The sequence below is a fragment of the Talpa europaea genome (genome assembly GCF_964194135.1).
Source record: "Talpa europaea genome assembly, chromosome: 1".
NCBI classification, from domain to species: domain Eukaryota; kingdom Metazoa; phylum Chordata; class Mammalia; order Eulipotyphla; family Talpidae; genus Talpa; species Talpa europaea.
In genome coordinates, this window is record NC_140073.1 from 72,597,391 (window position 1) to 72,619,999 (window position 22,609).

The window sequence follows — 22,609 nt, forward strand, 5'->3', positions numbered from 1 at the left end:
ATTGAATAACCAAGGTGAAGTGGCCAAGTTCTTAGAAATATAGAAACTTCTGAGACTTAATCAAGAAGAAATAGAAACCTGAAAAGGTCCTTTACCAGCATGGAAATTGTAGCAATAATTAAAAGTCTCTCATAAAACGAAAGCCCAGGTCCAGTTGGTTTCACTAGTGAATTCTACCAAGCCTTCAGAGATGAACTAATATTTATCCTTCTCAAACTCTTTAAAAAAACTAAGGAAGAGGAAATCCTTCTTAATACATTTAATAAAGCCAACATTACTCTATTACTAAAGGCAGAAATGACATCATAAAAAAAGAAATTTACAGACTAATGTCCCTGATGACAATAGATGCAAAAATCCTCACAAAATCTTAACAAACTGAATTCAACAATATATTAAAATGATCCTACATCATGATTCAGTGGGATTTATTCCAGGGATGCTGGGATGGTTCAACATTGGAAAATTGATCAATGTAATTCACATCACCAAAAAGAAAGAACAATCATATCCCATCAAAAGATGCAGAGAAAGCTTTTGGTGAAATTCAGTATCCACTTATGATAAAAATCCTCAAAAAATGTGGATGGAAGGAACATACCTCAACATATTAAAGGCCATGTACAGCAAACCCAAAGCTAACATCATATTCAATGGTGAAAAACTGAACACTCTTCTTTTTTTAATTTTTTATTTTGACATTTATCATTTTTAAAATTTTTAAACAGTATTTGCTTCCCCCACCCCCTCAGATAGAATCCCCATAGAATTTCCTTCCCCAAGGCACCCCTGTACCATCACCACAGTCCCCTGTGCTCCTCCCTCCCTCCCTCTGATCCTCTTCCTCCTCCTCCCCTGCAGGATGTCTCTGGTTTATAATTGTCTGTTTTTGCTTTGTTGTGTTTTGTACTGTTATTTTTTTTTACACTGATGTCTTATTTGGTTCCCCTATATTCCTGTTATAAGTGAAACCATATTTTTCTTTTTCCTTCCGTCTTAATTCACTGAGCATAATTCCTTCTAGCTCTGTCCATGTTGCTGCGAATGGCATGAGTTTATCTTTTTTGATTGCTGACTAATATTCCATTGTGTATATATATACCACGTCGTCTTGATCTTGTCATCTATTTTTGGGCATTTGGGTTGTTTCCAGGTTTTACCTATTATAAATAGTCCTGCAATAAACATAGGTATACAGGTGCTCTTTTGAATCACTGTTTTTATGTCCTTTGGGTAGATCCCTAGGAGTGGAATTGCTGGATCGTATGGTAGCTCCATTTTTAGTAGACTGAGGAACCTCCAGACAGCTTTCCACAGTGGTTACACCAGTTGGCACTCTACCAGCAATGTAGGAGATGAACACTTTTTTTTTAAAGTCAGGTACAAGATAGGGAGGTCCACTTTCACCACTACTATTTAACATAGCATCAGAAGTCCTAGAGAGAGTAATCAGACAAGACTGGTATTAAGAGAAGGATATAAAATTGAAGAAGAGGAAGTAAAATTATCGCCATTTGTAGATAATTTATATAGAAAATCATAAAGATTCCATTAAAAAGCAATTACAAATAATAAAATGTGACCTCCTGAGAGTTGACTCTAACATGAACAAACCTTGTCTCAGGGCCAAGTGAGGCGGCCACTGCCCTACCACATTCAAACCACTATGCATGTCATGTGTCTATTTGGCAACCACGTTTCTCCCCTTGCGTGTTCACACACCCTGTTGTTACTCATGTTCACCTTCTGTATTGGCAGTTTTCTGTTCATCATCATGGTTGGATAAGTGGAAATAACCTAGGAACCCTAATGGTTACCCAGGAATCTGGTCTGGGTTTGGGGACTCCGTTGCTAACTAGATAGTGTGGGAGGGGTGGGCTGGATGCCAGAAGGCTGAAGGCAGAAATGCAGGTTTGTAGATCTTTGTGAGTTGATGTGATTTAGACTATTTTTGTGTTCTTGGCCACAGGAATTTCTTCACATGGCTTCCGAAGAAGTGACCATTACTGTTCGCCTCATACGTTCATTTGAGCATCGCAATTTCAAACCTGTAGTATATCATGGAGTTAATTTGGGCCAAACTGTGAAGGAATTTATATTATTTCTAAAGCAAGGTATGAGATATCTTTACCATTAGTTTTTATTAGTACTTTGAAAAAAATAGTTGCCTATTACATTATTAACAATCCTATGAAAGTACTTTGGAAGGCTATCAGCCTGGGCTCTAAGCCAGCTGCTGTGCTAGGTTTTGGTCTGGGCCTTGGCATCAGTGAAGAACATTATATCCCCAGGGCTCACTTAGTTGTGTGTGTGCCCTTCTCAGTGATTATTTAAGCTTCTCCCCTGCCCCCCTTTTTTTTTATTAAAAAGTTTTAGGTCTAGATTTGCTTGTAATGACATATGTATTTGGAGGTTGGCTAATAAGTGAGTGTAGTGTAGCTAAATGTGTTCCCCAGCTGGGCACACAGAGGGCCCTATGGAATTATGCCAAGGAGGTGGCCAGCACAGTGGGGAAGTCATGAGAGCTGTTGGTCATTGTGGTCGACCAGACTCACTGGTGCTAGTTTATCATTTTGAGTTTAAAATACAGAAGACATGGTGGGCCTCTGTGGTGGTGCAAGTGGTTAAGTCTCAGCACTATCAAGCTATCTGTAGCCTCTGCAGTTTGATCCCTGGCCAGGAAGCTGACCCCATGGCACAGCAGGTCTCCCCTCTCTTGCCCAGTGCTCCCCTTAGCAGTGTATTTCACTCAATCTACTGTTCTGTTTCCTACTCTGTCTCTGGTGAACCCTCTTACCTCCCACACCTCTGGCCTATACCCCAATTCTTGTATGCATAAATAAAATAAATTTAAAAAAATATATAGAAGGCATGATATTCATTTTCCTTTTGATATGTCCTGGATGGTTTCTACCTGTTTTAATTATGAAAGTGTTCTGATCATCAATATTTGATAAAACATGTAGAATAAGCATCAATTATTTTAACTCAGGTGTAATGTATATATTATCTAATGTTCAGATCCTAGGGTACAGTTGGTTGAGCAGGGTCAAATGGGGTGTAGACCGGGGGTATGGGGCAGAGGATATATGCATATGTAATTTTGATACATGTCACCAAATTGCCCTCTATAGTGGGAGTTGCAGCATCAGACACTATTAATTAAAACTAATACTGGTGTTTGGAACACTGTTTTAAAAATATATTTACTGTAGTTTGTTTTGTTTTGTTTGCTGAATTAGAGGAATTATATTGTAGGCTCTCTGAATTTTGATGAGAATAAGACTGTTCTAAGTCATTGGTTTCCACTACTTACCAAAGATCATCAACTGGTTCTGATTCATATGCAAAATAACCTCAAATATATAGAAAATAATGTTTCATACATGTTTACTGTATATTTCATGTGTACACAGATGACACTGTATTTAACAAAATACCAATTCACTGAATAGTGTCATAGAATTTTCAGTTTGACTAATAACAGCTCAACATTTTATCAAATGTACTGTTATTTTAGGTGAACCTATCAATTTTTTCAAAGTAGTTTAGTCTGGATGCATGGGAGAATAGAAACAAAAGACTAGCATATATACTGTGTCTATTTGAATATTTTGTAATAAAAATAATGTTTTTCTTACAGATATACCTGTAAGGAACAACCTGCCACCACCATTCAGAAATTATAAATATGGTAACCTATTTTTCTTATTCTTTTATATATATTAATAAAATTTCACATTAGTTTTATGTTGCTGTAAATATAAATTTGCTTTTCAAAATGAGCTTACTCTCCAAAAACGTTTGGAAGTTTATTTAGAAATACACGAATCCTACTGTTTTTAAAGTAATGGGATTTTGGGGCCAAAAAAGGAAAAATGATTAAATACTAGTAGCCTGAACATGTTATGTAGTGGGGGATTATATATTTTGTTGATTTAAAAATGTGGTAGTAAGGCAAGAAACTGGGTTCATTAATCAGTATAAATATGGTATAGCTATGCAAATAATGACACTGGCCAGACTTTGAATTTGAGACTTTACTTGAAAGTTATGATGTACCTAATAAATATTTCTGTTAATTGTACAGACATTTTAAAGTATAAATTTTTTATTACCTTAGATCATTTTTTTTGGAGAGGCTTTTAATTCTGTTGTCATTTGGTGGAGCAACTTATGACCTAAAATACTTTGAAATCACACTCTTCACCGTGTGTATGCATTTTAATATCCAGTGATTAATTATAAGGTCATGAGGGGTAATAAAGAACTTGTCAGCACTGAGAGGAAAGTGCTTAGATTTATTGGACTTAAAGAATTTGCATCCTAAATATTGAATAAGAATGTCTTATTAAGTTCGGGATCTCTAAGTTTGCTAATTTTCATGAAGCAGGAAGGTTTCACCTAGGACTCAAGCCAAATGCATATAAACATTGGCCCTCCCTTGTGGCGCAAGGGGTTAAGCACAGCACTATGAAGCTATCCGCAGTCTCTGCAGCACAGGCCAGGGAGCTGCCTACATGGCACAGCAGACCTCTCCTGTCTCGCCCACTGTTCCCCTTAGCAGTATATTTCAGGTAGTCTGCCTGTTCTGTTCCCCACTCTGTCTCTGGTAAATCCTCTCACCCCCTGCATCTCTGGTCTATACCCCAGTTCTTGTATGCATAAATAAATAAATCTTTAAAAACAAAAACAAATGAGTATAGCCACAATAAGAATCTACTAGAGGGAAATCCACATTATAATAATATAAGCAAATAATTCAGTTGGCAGTAAAAGGGGGAAGGTAATGAGCCTCCTGACAAAGTTCAGGAAACGGGTAGAGAAGGAGTGAGCTCCTGGCAGCCACCCATCTGCATAGGAGGGGAGATGCCTCTTCACAGAGAGTCCCCAACAGCTCTGTCAGACCTTGCAGCAGGCTTCAAGGCTATGGGCATGGAGTCCATAAGCATTTCAAGGTGTCTTAAAATTGGCATCTATCCTTATACCACTTTTCAGAGGTATGTTATCAGGACCATCTCTTAGTTTTGATTTAGGAGGGGCTTTCTTCACCTCCAGGTTTTTATCTGTCCTTCCTTTTGCATGTCTATGAGACATAAGAAATGACTACTTTTTAATCAGTCTGTATTTAATTGATCTCGCATCTTCATTGCCCCCACCATTCCATCAGTCAGGGTTATTACAATGTCAATATTTATGACAAAGAGAAAGGTATAAAAAGCATGATTAAGTAAATATTTAATGTCTGTATTTCATGGCTTTCAAAGCATAATGTTTTAGGATAAAACCTTAAACTTGGACCAATCTACAGATAGATTTCAAGTTAGAATAGTTACCCTTGGTTTCCTTTTTGGCATGGTCACTGTGTATACAAACATAAGTTGCATGTAACTTATTTTAACAGATAAATTTTAGATAATAAACGCATCAAAGTAGCTGACTGCTAATCATCACACTGGCAGATAATGGACCTTTTGTATTATTTCACTTCATGGCCACCTTTTGGTCCTAGTTTTTTTTAAGTGAGATGAACTGACAGGAAACAATGAATACGTTTATCTGTTAAGATAACAGAGAACCACTAGGATAGGTTATCTGAGTTTGATAACCTAATGTGCTGTGCAGCACATTAAAAATGTGCTGCTGTGTTCAACAAGAAAGGCCGGAAGTGTTACTTTTTCATCTTTTGTTTTCCTCCAGTATTGTTATATTGCTCAGTGAGAACAAAATACTTAGGGAGTTGGGGAGTGAAAAAGGCACAGTCAGGTTGCAGTTTGCCAGTTGAGTTAAATTGCATATCTCTGTGCCCTTGGGCAAAGGGCCACTTTGCTAGCCCACTGTGAGTCTGGGATTTTTCAGAGCCTCTCATTTAATTGTCATCTACATCTATTATTGATTCCCTTAACCACGCTGTGTATTCCCAAACAGATGTTGTCTTATTTTTGAGACATAAACATTGTATGTATTTAGGGGCAGAGAGGAAATTTCTCCCTAACCCCTGTAGTTTCTTCTAGGCTGGCAAGTAACCAAATAAGTATCAGTCAGATTGAGAAGAGAAAAAAGCAAAAAGAGCTTGCATAATACTATCCATAATAACATGTATACCACCTATACTGTACACATGGGATAAACCCAGTCAAACTGAGTCACTCACCAAAATGTCTTCTGTCACCATCTTAAATAATATCGGCTGAGACAAAGGACAGTGGTGGGTAGGGATTGGCAGTCATGGAAGATCACAAGGAAGACCTGGCAATGAGGTCAAGTTGACCTTTATGCAGAGTTAAATTGCTGCCTTCCCTACTGATAACAGTTGGAGATTTGTCTTCCCTTTACAGGAGGGAAACATAAAGGGAGACTTTCTTTTTTCTGTAAATGTTTCTTAACTACAGGACAGCCTTCATCCAGCCTTCAGACTGGATGCCCATTTATGAAGTAATATTTCTGCCAAACAGATATATTTGGGGGTGGGGAGTATTCCTCTGCCATGTATGCAATAAATGTTGGTTACTGTGTAGTGTGGGTTTACTAATTCTCTTTGTTTCATAAGGCTTTGTTGAGATTAGATTAGATAATGCATGTATGAACACATTAAGCTCCACAAATATGTTTTCATTTTTATGAGATTACTTTTTTTTTTTTTAAGATTTATTTATTTATTTATTTATACAAGCACTGGGTACAGTCAGAAGCGCGGGAGGGTGAGAGGATTCACCAGAGCCAGAGCGGGGAGCAGAGCAGGCAGAAGGACCGAAGTCACTGCTGAGGGGAGCAGCGGGCGGCAGGAGAGGTCTGCGCGCCATGTGGGACCCTCCTCTGGTGGCCGGGGAGCAGCCGGGGATCAAACTGGCGCTGCAGAGGCTGCGGGCAGCTTTGCAACCCAGCGCTCAACCACTGCGCCACCGGGGAGGCCCTGAGATTACTTTCTTAAGGAATTTCCATTAAGGAAAAAATACCCACAGATGTTTTTTCTGTTAATGATTTTTTTTCAGAAGTAAAAACAGGTGAAGGAGATTTTCATTCAACAAAGAAAGAGACATGAATACGCCTTTTGCCACCTTGTGCTCTCTCCTTTTTTACCTGCTACCAAAGTTGGAAAGAAAAAGCTGATAAAATTTCTGCTCAAAGCATTTCCTTTTCTGCTAAATTTGTGGCTTTCTTATTTGGCTTACATGACTTTGTAGAACGTATTTGAGCAAAGATAACTCTAAAATATTAGCAAAATCTATAGAATGTGATTAATATATAAGATCAAGCATAGTGGTGCAGGTTAATTATAAAAGACTTTAGGCAAGGTCTGTTTATTAAAAAATTACTACTATTGGCTTCTCTAACTTGTCTCCAATAATAACCTGATGTTTATTATTAATGAGAAAAAAATATAATTAGTAACCCAGAATAATAGATATTCAAAAGTTGAATTTGCTATTTTCCTGTGTGTATTTTAAACTTAATTTTAACAATTGTGGCATATGTGTATTCCTAGTATGCTAAACTAGGTCAGATTTATTTCTTAACAGCATATATTATAGTCCTGTTACCAGAGAATAGGTTTGGGTTCTGCTACCTATCACTACCAAAAGTCAGTGAGCAGAGGCAGGAACTGAACCTGTAAGTACTTTTCTTTTTCACATCACTGGCCATTGACCTGAGAGAACAGCGGGCATAACACCCTGAAGAAACTGTTCTGCCACCTCTCTTGAGCTGGCCTTTTTATAGTGGGTTAAACAAAAACAGTCATAAGCAAACAGCCCATCAGAACAGCCTATCACAGTTGACGTTCAGCCCCAGAACTTGTCATCAGCCTCCTGGTTATCTTGACCCTGGTACATCCATTGGTGTCAATGTCTGGCACTCCTTTGGGCATCATTAGGGCAGGAATCTCAGTTTAAGCAAGAGTTTTAATTTTAGGAAAACATCATTAGTCATATAGTGTGTACATGCAGCCTAGGCTTTGTGTGCAGAATCCTATGCTAGATATGGTGCCCTGCACTGCCTTACCAGCCCCCTTCAGTCCTGGGATTAGGCTGGTCTTGTATTAAAAATTATAATAGATAACTGAAAGTTAACTATTTTAAATAATGGATAATTCAGTTCTTAACTCTATAGTCACCTATTCTACTATAGTATTATTATTATTATTATTATTATAAAATCAAAACCTGCTTTTTAAGTAGATTCATTCATTTTACTCATTGGCTCAAACCAGCATGATTGGTAAAAATGAATTTTAGTGGAAGGTTAAGAGTTTATTCCCATTAATGCTCAGCAAAATAAGTCAGAAAGAAAAAGAAAAATACCAGATGGTCTCGCTCATAGCAGGAATTTAGAAAACCTAAATAAGAGACCAGGAAAAAGAGTAATCAATACAAAGTAAAAATCAAAATCAACAAGCAACTATAAACCAGAGACAGGGGGGGGGGGGTGGAGCGGGGAAAGGAAGGACTAGAGTCAAAATAAGGGGGGAGGTGTAATTGTATGGGGAATACAACCAAAATGAAAATGCATACATTGTGCAAAGATGAAAAAAGATGTAAGAATTATATAAAATAAAATATTTAAATTAAAAAAAGAGTTTATTCCCATATAAGAATGGCTGTAATCATATTGCATTTATTGTTAGAGAAAACTTAATTGAAGTGCTAGAAATTTCTGTATTTAAACCTGTTAAAGGCTGATTGCTGCAGTTAGAATTTTATCCATTGTGGAACAGGATGCTGTAGACTGTCTTCAGCATGAACAGCTTAAGGAGCCAGGGAGTGACTACTAAAGCAGATGAGGGGGCATGATGCTGTATAATGTTTGAAAACTAGGAGGCAGATATTGGTGTTCTGGGGGCAGTAGCAGCTTTGCTCAGATAATAATGATCCTTGATAGTGTTTGAATTCAGAGAGTGGGATTAAAAAGAAAACAGCATGCCCCAAGTAGAGTCAGTTGTGTTAAGCTTCAAGTCACCTAACCTAACTTAATTGCAGTTTCAACCCCTCCTAGGAGTGGAATTTTAAACCAACAGTCTAGAATTTCTGGGTCAGCACTAGAGAGGTATTACGCCTGATAAGGCCCTCTATGGGAAGGTAATCTTGCCTGAAATAATCTTTCTTTGTTATAGCTTAATTACCTTGTTCCACTTTCTTCCTGCCTATAAAAATCTTCCATTTTTTACAACTCCTCACTGCCTGCTTACTAGATGGGATGTTTCCAGGTTCATTAATCATTTAATAAAGTCAATTAGATCTCAAATTTATTCAGATGATTTTTGTTTTTTAACAGTGATGAATGGTCAGTATGATCATTTGCCCTATCATTCTATCTGCTCTGAGAGATCAATAGACTTTTTTTGCAGCTTATTTTGTTAATGTTTGTCTTAATTTAAGACAAACTTTTTTTTTTTTTTACATTATTTGCTCCTCCTTGGTTTATTAATTCCAAAATATCAGAATAGAGTAATGTGAGTGAAATTGTGTTGAATTGACTTTAGGTTATGTAGACACACAAGTTGTATGTATCAAAGATCAAAGATTTTACAGTATCTTTATATAGTGAACTTTAAGTTGAATACTTGCAAAACTAATTTTTCTTTTAGTGCATACTAGTTTTTTATTTTTTATTTTTTTAAAGATTTACTTATTTATTTATACAAGCACTGGGTACAGTCAGAAGCGCTGGAGGGTAAGAGATTCACCAGGGGAGCAGAACAGGCAGACAGACGGAGGACACTGCTGAGGGGAGCAGTGGGCGGCAGGAGAGGTCTGCGTGCCATGTGGGACCCTTGCCGGCTGCCGGGGATAGAACTGGCGCTGCAGAGGCTGCAGGCAGCTTCACAGCCCAGCACTCAACCTCTGTGCCACCAGGGAGGCCTCCATACTGTTTTTTCAAATGAACCTGGTCATATGCAAAGAACTTAAATCTCTCAATTTCATAGTCATTCTTCTATCTCACTTTTATAGTTTGAAGTGAAGTTATAGAATAATCTTTGTAAAAATACAACTTGTTTTTTTTTTTTCAGATAAACTAAAGATTATTCATCAAGCACATAAATCAAAGGTACGTTTCAAATGTATGTTATATAAATGACATATAATCTATGTTGTTGGTTGACTTAGTGAATAAGAGAACATATATATTTATAAAATATTTTCTGTTATAATAGCATTTTTATTTTGTAGGTAGGTATCTTACTTTTCCATTAAAGGGTAAATAGTCTTTTAAGTCACATTCCTATTAGTAGTAGATGCTTTTAAAAAAAGTGCTAATTGAAAAAGCATCCATATTCTATATCAAGCAAATATTTGACATAAGGTAAGTTTAAAACTTGGTAATCAGGTTACATATAAAGAAAACCACTACTATCTGGAAATCCAGTATCTTTGCCCTTCTAAATTCTGTTCCAATAAGAGAAGATCCAAAAACAGATAAAAATCGTGTGCTTATTATGACTTGACTCTGTTTTTCTTTAAAGGTTCATTTATTTATGCATATAAGAACTGAGGTGTAGGCCATAGGTGTGGGAGGGTGAGAGGATTCCTCAGGGACAGAATGGGGAGCAGAACAGGCAGATCTACTGAAATACACTACTGAGGGGAGCAGTAGGCGAGACAGGAGAGGTCTGCTGCGCCATGTGGGATTCTCACCAGCTGGCCTGGATCGAACCCGTGCTGCAGAGGCTGTGGACAGCTTCACAGTGCTGTGTTCAACCGCCTGCACCACCAGGGAGACCCTGTTTCTCTTTTCTTTTAAAGAATTTTTGTTATTATTTTCTGAGTATTAATTTTTTTTTATTCCAAGGATTGTGTATACATATATTTCAAATGCTTGGATGTGTCTGGGATGTGATGTGAAATCTGCACTTTGTATGGATGCTAGAATATTCCTCTGCTATATCTGATGACAGACTCCATCTTTTTTCTCTTCTCTGGGCCAGGAGTATTTATTTCAACTTTGTTCCTAAATGTGGACAACAGGAAACTTGGTCTTTTGTAGAAGGGGAAAACAAATATAAAATAAAGTTAAAATGAAAAATAAGTTCTTTGAAAAGTTCATAAAATAAAATGTGACACATTTTTCATTGTTGAACTTGTCAAATACTCTTGTTTTCTAGAAGGAATAACTAGTATATTATTTCTTTATCCTGATGAAGACCTTGTTCATAATATTCAAATAATAAGTATTATGACATTAAAGAAATCATGGAATTTTCCTCCTATAGTTGGAAATATCTAAGAATTATTTCTTATATTTAAAACAATTGTTCCATCCTGGCTTTTTAGAGTTGTAAAATTAGAGCTTATTTTTCCATTGAACATTTCGTTTGTTTATGGAAAGATTCCCAAGGCAAATTAAGTCATTTAGAGTATTTTTGGATTCTGACTTTACAACTTTCATCTAAACCATTCTAGTCAAACAGAATGAATGATTCTTAAGTTTCCTCTTCAACTTTATAAGGAAAGGTGTCAATATAGTTTTACAGATATACTTTTATAACTTCAGAAAATTTTCACCTGCTTATCCTCATTTGTGCCTTATTCTACTCCCACACAGTTTCTTCATCTCTGAGCAGTGCTTATCCAGCAGCTTGGTTTTCAGTGCCGCTGTAATTTTAGTCTCCTTCCTTAGCCAGAAGGTGAGACTTATCAATAGCCTATCTCTTAGAGAACTTGTTCACAAAAGATGTGTTTCCCATTCCTCAAATTTCTAAGTTAGAAACTAGAGACTTTTTGAATTATAGTTATCAGGTGTTCACAGATGTTTCCTCCTCTCACCACACTAAAAAAGCTGTTGATACCTTCCCACCAGAGCCTTCTATGAGATGAGGTGTGTGTTAATGTTAATGTTTGTTGAACCAATCAATCAATAATAGTGTAGTGCAAATAATAACTATGATTCGTTTTCAAGAAAGTGTGTGTGCGTGTGTGTGTTGTAGACTATAATGACTAGGTTATTTGTAAAGTCAGAATAATTCCAGTTTGTGAGTTTGGATACCAAACTCATAATAGCTAAACCTGCTAAAAGTTTATGAAAGAAAGAAGTCATATCCTGGACTTTATAAGAAATATGCACAATCTCTAAGAAGAAATCTTTAAAATATTAGCAGGGACATTCAGTTGAGACTTACTGAACTAAATCCTTAATGTTCAGCATTTTATTCATGTAAAATTCTGCCTCAATTTTACAAAAAAATAAACTGTGAAAAGAGTTCTAAAATAAGACTGAAACAGAAATACTTAGGATATTTTGAATGGAAAGAGGCAACAACATGAACATGTGCCAGTTTTCTCTTGATTTATGTATTTAGTGCCCACTGTAGTCGTGTATATATGCATGTATGTGTGTGTATGAACTGTAGCATATAAAACTAATATGCTAATATGCTAATATGGTTTGATCCCGGCCGGCAGGCTAGGGTCCCACATGGCCCGGCAGACCTCTCTTATCTCGCCCGCTGCTCCCCTCAGCAGTGTATTTCATCAGTCTGCCTGTTCTGCTCCCCACTCTAACTCTGGTGAATCCTCTCACCCTCCTGCACATCTGGCCTGTACCCCAGTTCTTGTATAAATAAATTAATAAATCCTTAAAAAATATGCAAAAAATAATGAAGAATAATCACAGAGAAATGGGAATTACTAGCTCTTGCATATTAAGACATTATAAAACTGTGGTAATTAAAGTGTGGTACTGTCAGCTAAACTGTTAGTTCAATGGCACAGAAATGAAAGTCTGAAAAATGACCAAAATGTGTAGAAGAATTTAGTATGTAATAAATATGGCATTTCAAATTTATGGAGAAAATATGGCAGATTCAATAAATGGTATTGGGACAACTGGGTAGATATCTAGAAACAATTAAGTGGGATCTATAACTTTGTCTTTATTCCAAAATAAATAAAACTACCAGTTAAGGACAGAGATGAAACAGATTGTGTATGATTGACAACTTGCAAAATAAAAATTACACTTAATCCTTGATCCAACAATTCTACTTCTGGTATTTATCTTTAAGATAAAATTTGTACAGTATGTTAAATTACACACACAAGGGTATTCATTGCAGGATTGTTTATGGTTATAAGATGTTGGGAACAACCTAAATGTCCATCAACAGAGATTGAAATGTCTATCAAAAAATGTGTGTGTGAGAGAGAGAGAGAGACCCTTCAATGGAATTTCTCACTAGTTTTTTTTTAAGATTTATATTTTTATTTTATTTATGCATACAAGAACTGGGGTGTAGGCCAGAGTTATAGGGGGTGAGAGGGTTCACCAGAGGCAGAGTGGGGAGCAGAACAAGTGGATATACTGAAATATACTACTGAGGGGAGCAGCTGGCAGCCAAAACAGGAGAGATCTGCTTGCCATATGTGTTAGCTCCATGACTGGGGATCAAACTCATGCTGCAGTGGCTGGTGATTGCTTGATAGTGGTGAGACTTTAACCCCTGTGCCACCAGGAAGGCCCCTTTTCTGCAGTTTTGATGAAGTTTAAGGTAGCTCTTGCTGATTTAGAATGGATTTAAGTTATATTTTAAGAGATGAAATTAAGATGTTAGAACACAGTACATAATGTGCTTTTTTGTGTGTGGAAAAAGTTTATATCTCTGCCTGCATGTATATGGACAGAGACAGTCTCTGGAAGGATACCCTGGAATTAGTACAAGTTCTCTGGAGGATGGATAGGGGTTGGGAGAAGACTTTTCACTCTCTATCCAGATAGACTTGGAGAATTTTTTATCATGAATATGCATTGCCTATTCTAAAATTATTTTGTTTAATTGGGTTTGTCTTTTCCCCATTTTAATCTGCACTGGAGTCCAAGCACCTGTGCTCCCAGTGAATGAAGTCATGAGCTGTGGAGCATGACTTCTGGGCATCTATCTGTTTTGGGTGTTGAAAGGCCTTTCTGTTGACTCTCCTCTGAGCCTTATCCTAGGAATATAGGATACGTTGGTAAATAGCTGTGTTCTTGTTGACAAGTGGCATGGTGTGGGGTGGGCCCAACTAGCAGTCACCTCTATTTACTAGTTAGGAGCAGATACCAACATAAAATTTTCTCCTTTATTTCTGATTTGTAAACATCACTGGAGAGAATATATTCCCAGTTCAAATCCCACAGAGAAATGTTATAGTTAGTATCACATGTGACCCAAGTGTTTATTAACAGTGGCCAGGATTTTAGATATGTGGCCTTATGAGGTAAGCTTGCTTCTCTCAAAAGTCCAATTAGCCAGAGCTCAAACCTCAGTTCCAGGTGCCCCGGCCCTTTTCCCTAACCTTTCTTCTTCCTCCTGAATTACAGTGAGGGTGGGAGAGAAGATGACAAGTTGAGGCTGGTGGGAAGATGACACAAGGGTTAAAAGTTAATACAGGGAGTGTTTGCTGCACAGCCAACACTGGGGTTTAGATGCCTCACCTTGTTTCATCCTCACCATGCAGCAACAGAGCAGAGGCATTCTTTCCCCTCTATTATAGATGAGGAAATGAATCTAAGGAAGGGTTTGTTGAGAACACACACCTGGGTGCTGCTGGGGCCTGAATTTGACCTGAGTTGAGCTACGGAGTTCTCTATTTGCTAAAGCACCGTGTCCCCAGTGTTCTGCCTCATGTGTGCATTTACTAGGTCCTGACTGTTCACGTCTCTCCTTTCCTTAATGAAAGTAGTATGTGACTTAGGACTTAATGTCCTGACCCAAAGTACAGTTTTATGTCTTCAAGAAATCTTACCAAATATGAAATGCATTTGAATACTGATAAAATGCAAATTTTCTTTCTTTCTAGACAAATGAGCTTGTGATGAGTTTGGAGGATGATGACAGACTCCTGTTAAAAGAAGAGAGCACCCTCAAAGCTGCTGGAATTGGTGAGGAAAGGCTGTGTGGTGCTGGAGGGAGCTCTTGTCTCCTGGCTGGTGTGTGAGGCCTGTCTGATGAGATTATCATAACCCACCGCAAAGGAATGCTACCCTTGGTGCTCTTTACACTGCCTGATAATTATTCAGAGGAGAAGGCTGAGAGTGATATACATTCAGATCATTTGACTGAGGGCAGCAGATATCTGCTCTCCAAATGTTCAGAATGCAAATAGTTCTTCTCGGAAGGTATGCTCAGAATTCTGCTGAGGGTTATTTTAAGTGATTGACAGGTTATTACTTACTTAATAACCTACTTACCCTTATCAGCATCATTTGAACTGATGGTTTGAGAGAAATGGACCTGATAGAACTAATGTGGAATAATGAAGTGAGATGTTGTTTGTATAACATGCAGCGTGGTTTACGATAGTCATCCAGATTGCTCAGGGCCGACCAAGTCATGGAATTTCAAATAGGAGCTTAGTGTGTGCAGTTGAAAATTGCCGATTTAGCCTTTCAACCTGGAATATGCGTGCTGTTCTGTTTTAAAGAAATGCTACGTGACATGCTTTGTGACCATTAGATGTCACTCTAATTCTACTTATATGTATGCTTAGAGCTGCTCTTGCAATAGGACTGACGATTTTAAGAGCTCTGTGAACAGTTGAAGGCATGCCTCTGACATTACCTTTGACGCTAATGAAACAGCACAGGTCTCACTTACGTTATAATTACTTAGATGCTGGTTAAGGAGAACTCTGAGGTCCATGATAGGAAACCTTACATTTTTTTGATAGGTGTCCTATTGAGTAATTGTAGGCACATATTTTAGGAATTCACTTTTGAATGGTACATGTAGCTAAAGTGGGTTCCTGACTAATCTTCCAATTAAATAAGATTTTAAATAGAAGGTTGTGAAATCTTAGACTTGTTTTCTGGGTCTGCACTACTGGCTAGATTTTGTGTCTTTCCATACTATGAATATTTATTGTTATTATTTGAAAAGGCATTTTTAAATTTGAATTTTATTTATCCAAATGTTATTATGTTATTATAGCAGGTGACACCTTTTATTGAGACACAATGGCAATAAGAAGTTAGCCTTGTTAAAGCATAAAGCTATAATAAATATAACTGTCCAGTATTGATATGGGAATTGGCAGATAGCTCCATGGAAAAGACTGAAAAAATCCAAAAGCAAAATAAGAAAGAAATAAGATTGACAATATGATAAAGTTTTGACATCTCAAACAAGTGGGGAAAGAATGAATTAGCCAGAATGAATTTGGCCCATTGCCAAAGCATTTGGGAAAATCAAATTTAAATCCTTATCTCAGTTTTAATTCCAAAATATATCCTAGATAGATAAATGTTATAATGTAAGCATGTTAAAAATTAAAATGTGGCTCAGTAGTCTCATAATCTTGGGAAAGAGAAGAGCATTATCTTGAAGGCAGAAGCCATAAAGCAGGGAGAAGTAATGGATATGACTACATAAAACCCGAAAAATGTAAACAGATATAAAGGAAGAAGCATGCTTATAAGCAAAAAAGAACACTTTTGCAACATATGACAAATAAAAAGTTATTAACTGAGTTTAGACAGCTTCCTATGAAAAGGAAAAACAAAATATTCTACTGATAGAATAGCTAGCAAGCATGTGAAAATAGGTACTGTTTATGTGACACTAGTCTAGGTGATTAAGACTTAGAGACTGGAGCCAGGCTGCTTGGGTTCACAGGTTCATTCTGCCACGTACTGTCAGGGTGACCTGGGAAGAGCAGTAATTATAAGGCCAGCGGACATGAAGAAACGTGGTAGTAGCCAGGGGAGTGTTAGAAGTGGATTCTCTCTTGTAATGCCATAGGGGCTGTATACTCCATCTGACATTTGTGTAGGTCGACCGGAACGACTTTCTCAAAGGTCACTCTCTGCCTGTTCCCTACCCAGCAGGAGTAAACTTCCTCTGCTCGGTGACTCCCATGCGGTTGTGGTAGGTCTCCAGGGGGGCTCTCTCTCACTTTCCTTGTTTGTGAATCACTACTGTAGAGCCTTATTTATTGACTGGATATAGAATACATTGTGTGATACCATTATTGTTTAAAAGTGTATATATTTACATGTCTCGATGTGTAACGGAGAAAAGATCATAGACCCAGATTATAGAAATGGCTTCTTGGGGGTGGGGGGGCATTGCCAGTAGTTGTTTTTTTCCCTTTCTTCTCCATATTATCTAATTGCCCTTAAATTAAATTGTTTTGCTTATAGTTTACAAGTCTTCCTTGTAAATTAAGGAACCACTTTTAAAGAATAAACTTCTAAAATTGTAAAAAATTGGTTTGGGCAAAGGTTTTGCATTTTACTTGCTTTCTGAGCTTCTATAAAACCATTTAGCCTCTCTGAGTTTCTGTGTTGATTTCTGTAAAAAACAAAATAGAAATAAACCTATTTTGAGTGTTGTCGTAAAGATTAAATGATGTAAAGACTGTATAGAAAAGCATCTGGAGCAATGCAAATAATCACTTTTAAAACACTTATTTGGAAGCCATTTTGGAAAAGACAGTTAGGAAATGTTTTGCGTTTATCAGAAGACCCAGTTTTTGGCTTGTCATTAATTTCAGACTTACGTAATATAAGTCATTCTTATTTAAAGGCTGTAGGTCTTTGATCAGAGTCAGATGTACTTTATGGGTTTCCCACTAGTTTGGAGGTGGTACAAGAACTTCAAGCTGCCCTCCTGCCCTGGCAAAACAGTAGCCTGGTCGGGGTGACTTTAGTACCTGTGGGGAGTGATTTCATCTCCCACATGTTCTTCCTATTGCCTAGAGCAATGTTGCTGTGCTCAGGAGAAAAGCCACGGTTGTACATGGGGAGGGAGGTGCTGGTCTCTGGAGAGCAACAAAAAATTCTAAGTGGGAGTCTAGTTGTAAAAATGACACTTGAAGTGTGTGATTTTTCCAGGGAATTTTCCCTCCCTTGGTGCTGTCTCTAGTTAGGTTTTTAAGAGGTTTAAGAGAAAAATTCTAAGTTGTCACTTTCCCTTTTTACCACATGATCTTCCTGTAGGGCTGTCAGTCTGCTATCACAGTCAGTTGCCATGGGAATAAAGCCAATATAACAAATTTATCATTATGACTTTTCTGCAAAATACATGAAAGGGGAAGAAAGACTGTGAGGGGGGAAATTAGGGGAACAAACCTGCTTGAAGATTTCTTTTTTCGCAGAGAAATTCTCCTGGTCCCACTCTGGCCTTTTATCTGCATTGCAGATCCCAATTGTATATTCTATGCCTGACGTCAGGGGAAGTTTTTGCTTGTGGAGTTAGTGCTAAAATACATAAGTAAAAAGCTTTGCTTTGTGGGCAGGAGAGGAAGCCTTTACCTAGAATTGTTATTTATAACAAGACTTTACCTTGTTATTAACAATTGTAGTTTTAAGGACTAGTTCCCCAACTAGCACGTTTGCATGTAAGTATTTTGGGCGTGGTATTTCCTCTTTTGCTTTGCTGCATTCTACTACTATTATCTTTTGAAATCTTCCTCTCTAGCTTAGGCAAGAAAGCGTGCAGGGTAACTCTTCTAAAACCTATTGTGTTTCATTGGAAATAACTGAAAACAAGATCCAGTGGGCCAAAACCTAGGTGTTTATCTGAAAGAAGAGTTCGCATCCAGCCAGACCCTGTAATAATCCCAAATTCCCTTGTGATCTGTTTTCATTTCCTAAGTCACTTGAGTCGTCTGTCCACAACCAGAGCCCCGTCTTCGTGCCCAGCACCTTTTGGTTCTCTCATATGTACAGGTGATATTGTGGGACGTTTTGGGTCTCACTTCTTCATTAGGATCCTGTTTGATTTGTGGTTCCTTAAGGCTTCGGTCCCTCTCCCATTCTGTGCTGGGTAGTGATATCTTAGGGCATATTTGTCTTCCTCCTTGACAGCATGTTCAGGTGGCTGTTCTTCATGTTAACAGCCAGAGTCTGGTTCTCAGCAGAGTACTAGGCCCTGGGAATTTGGGATTCCAGAGCAAGGGGAAAAATGATTTTTCTCTTTTTATCCTCCGCTCACTATTGTGGAAATCATAGGCATGTGTCTGGTCCATCAAAGGTCAGATTTTTTTTTTTTTTTTTACTTTCTGTTTTCTTCAAACTAGTTTGAAATATTTTCTGCCAGATGATGTAAACAGGAACAAATATAAAATATTTTAAAATACCGAAGCAAATGTGAAATAAAAGGCACAGTAGTTAAGGAACTCTGTTGGATTGCTGGCCTCTTTTGGTGAACATTAAAAAGATAACTTAGTTGTGAGCATGGTTTTGAATTATTTTTACACTAGGATTTTATAAACCTGGAAGGATAGGATAGTCTCCTAGAGAGGAGAGATTGTGAAGCTTTGTCTTCGTGATCTCAAATTGCTATCAAAACTACATCCTGTCCTTCCTGTATATGTATTTTTTTGCCAATAACCTGCAATCATTATCATACTACAGCCTGCCCTACTCATTAATTACCTGGCCAATTATTAATTATCAGTGTATGTATCTCAATCTCTTCTCAAAGTTGTTATGCCTTCTACTTTGGGTGTCCAAAAGTGTGATGTTAGTGACTTAGAAATTATGCAATAAATACTCATGAGTTTATTGAGATAAACTGGTTGAGGAGTATAAATACATTGGATTTAGTCTTTCTTGAGCTTTTATATTTAAAATAGGTTTTTGTTCTTTTATTTAAAGCCAGTATTATTATTTTCCTGAGAAAGGGATGTGTGTGTGTGTGTATCTCCAGTGTAGAAACGTTATAAAAGTATTAATCTTATATCCAAAGTTTGAATGTCCTGGCTTATGTTCATTTCATTAAACTTGAAAGGCAAAATTAAAAAAATGATCCACAAATGTACTTGGAGGGTTCTTACTTGAATTTCATTTGATAGTGAGACGAAGGGATGAACTGGCAATATATTTATTGGATTTTAGATTGCACATTCATTTCAGATTCACATGCCAAGGCACTATGCACCCGAGTGCACTGCCGCCTGCAGCACATTTAATTTAAAATCAGATGCCCTAGGGGACTGGCACACAGTAGACTTCTTGAGGGTTCTTCCAGATCCATTTAAAATAGAATTTGGGAAGCAAGAATTTAAGGGATAATGGTGGAAAGGGTGATAATGTAGAGGTCCTCAAAAATCGTTTATAATTCATTTTCACTTTAATTGGCAAATAAATTTACAGTGCAAGTGCATGGAATCTTTCAAACATTTTCAACAGAATATAATAGATTAAAAAAAAACATATATTCCTTTTCTGTTTGAGGATCACATCACTAAAGTTTAGAATCCCTTTTATATTTTACTTTAGAAAGTTCAGAGTAGCTAACTTAATTTGTGTGTTGTTTTCCAGTTTGCTAAGGGTGAAAATGTATTTATCAAATTAAAATATTTGAGTTTAATCCATTTGTCAGTCTAATTAATTTTCCTGAGAAAAAGAAAAGCCTTCATCTGAAAATAAAATCATTACCTGAGATGATCTCCACTTGAGCCTGTATTATGAGAGATAGTATAAATACTTTATATAAATAATAGATTAATCTATAAGTTAATTAGACCCAAGAGAACCTACATGTCAAAACAAAAATGCTTTGTCAGTTCTTTCTTTACATCAGCTTATTCTGAACTTATTATTACCATACTGAAGAGCTGCACGATGTATTAGTTTCTCAAAAGGGGTACAGATAAATGTCAACTGCAGGAAGTGAAAATTGTAATTACAGTTAGCATGTATTGAGCAAAGTGCTGTGTGGGCAAAGCACTGGGTAAAGTACTATATGTAAATAGCACATTGTAGATAAAACCTTTCTCTGTGATTATTAAAGACAGGGGTGCTTTTGCTCATTTTCCATTAGAAGGATGATTAGAATCATTTGCAAATTATATAGGTCTACCTTTGGGCTTTTTTCCCTTCAAAAAGGAAACCCCTGGAGGCAAGATCTCAAAATATCTTATCTTTGAATATTGAATTTTTTAAAGCCCCCTTTTCAACATTTTGCTGATTGTGAATACAGAGCCTCTTACCCATTCTTTTGAGTGCTGTTTTCTTGTGAAATTTAGCTGTAAGTTCATTAATTTACCATTTGCCCAGAATACTCTTATTTACAGCCTCTCATTGACTCCCGGTTTCTCTGCAGTGTCACAGTCCCCCAATTCTGCCCCCTGGGCTCATTGTGACAGGAGTTTGTAATATTTTCATCAAGAGTCATCTTCTTTTCAACCTGAAGATGTAGGACTGGGATGAGGACCTGTGACTATGGGTGATTTCATTTTCTTTCACCATTTCTGGATTTTCTCTAATGAGCATGGGCAGCTTTTGATTGAGAAACATTAAATTTGATAGTCTTAAAACCAGCAAAACCACTTTTAATGAAATGTCACGCTAAGCTCTTTAATTTCATTCTTTTGTGATAAATTCTAATGATGAGATGAGAGTTCTAAACAGAAGAGACCCTGGTAATCCTCGCCATCCTTCCTTATTATCCTTTTTTATTCGGTTTGAAGAGTGTTACTTGTCTGTTTTTAGAGGATATGTTAATTGAGTGCTCAGTATTCATTACAAATAATCTTGTCTGTTTTCTTGTCAAGATTTTGAAGGCCCTTTTGCTCTTTCTGTAAAAGCTAAGCAGACTGTATTAACTTCTGGTTTAATTTAAAAAACGAATGTGGAACTTGTTGGCGCAACACCTTAAAGAATTGCATGTTTAATAATTGGAAGGCTTTCCATCAGATTTGTCTCCAGTCTGAATTAATAATGTTGCTGACTTATTGTTTTAGAAGACAGAGTCCTTGACCTGCTAGGTTGAAAGAATTGTGACTGCTCTGAACCTTTGTGGGTCCTTTAGCTGCGCAGTATCCCCTGTGAATAATTAGAGGTATTTGAAGGTATTGCGGTAGAAGCCAATTTGTGTCTTTCACTTTGCATATTGTTGAAGCCTCATGAATTAATCATAAGCGGGCAAAAATTAACTTCTTCAGACACATATTTTGATGGGTCATGAGGGAGAATGTAAAGTGATCTGTAAAATATTCTACTGATTCTCTAAGTATTAAATTATTATACCTACAGGCTAATTTCAGGGGGAAAAAGAGTTTTTCTTCCTCCTTCAATATCTGAGTAGCAAATTTAAAAAAAAAAAATAAAGGATTTTTATTGTCTAAGACCGTTAAGAGGACTATACATGAGCAATTTTATGATTTCCTGACAACTAGATTCGTGTGTTTAGCTGTTGTTTTTAATTTTTCCACTTTTCATTTTACTTTTAAATTATTTGAATTCTGGATTCTTTTAATTACAACTTATACTTCTTATTGATTTAGTGAAACGTGAAACCAAACAAATAATACATCTTTCTCACTTGAGGGGCCTAAAGTCCCAAATCAAAGTAATACAGATTTCCATACTTATTTAAAAATTTCCATTAAAATTTCCCCCCTTTCTGTTTTTCTGTTTTTCAGCCAATGAAACTGAAATTGCATTCTTCTGTGAAGAAGATTATAAGAACTACAAAGCTAATCCGGTTTCATGCTGGTGAAAACCTCACAGGGCTTCCTTTTTTACATACCTGTATTAAGCTCTTTATTCCACTAGTGAGTTTTTGAAATTGTCAAATAAACTTAAAAAGTTAATCCTAAGCTCTGCTATTTGAGCTAAAATCTGTGGTGGTTTCTCTCCTGCAGGTCTCATATTTTTCTTTTTCCTTTTTTGTTATAAAAGGGTATATTTA

At 36.9% G+C, this 22,609-nt stretch overlaps 1 protein-coding gene across 2 annotated transcripts; it reads left to right on the forward strand.

Moving 5' to 3' along the window:
• Positions 1-1,981: 1,981 nt before the first annotated feature.
• On the forward strand, positions 1,982-22,417 carry LOC311168217 (UPF0538 protein C2orf76 homolog; the record flags this gene model as incomplete). Of its 2 annotated transcripts, XM_084229593.1 has the most annotated exons (5): positions 1,982-2,114; positions 3,644-3,694; positions 10,007-10,044; positions 14,769-14,850; positions 22,341-22,417. In XM_084229593.1, the coding sequence occupies 5 exons, from the start codon at positions 1,982-1,984 to the stop codon at positions 22,415-22,417; spliced, it is 381 nt and encodes a 126-aa protein (XP_084085719.1). The 2 variants fall into 2 exon arrangements, with proteins under 2 accessions (XP_084085719.1, XP_084085720.1); XM_084229594.1 differs by lacking the exon at positions 3,644-3,694.
• Positions 22,418-22,609: the final 192 nt, after the last annotated feature.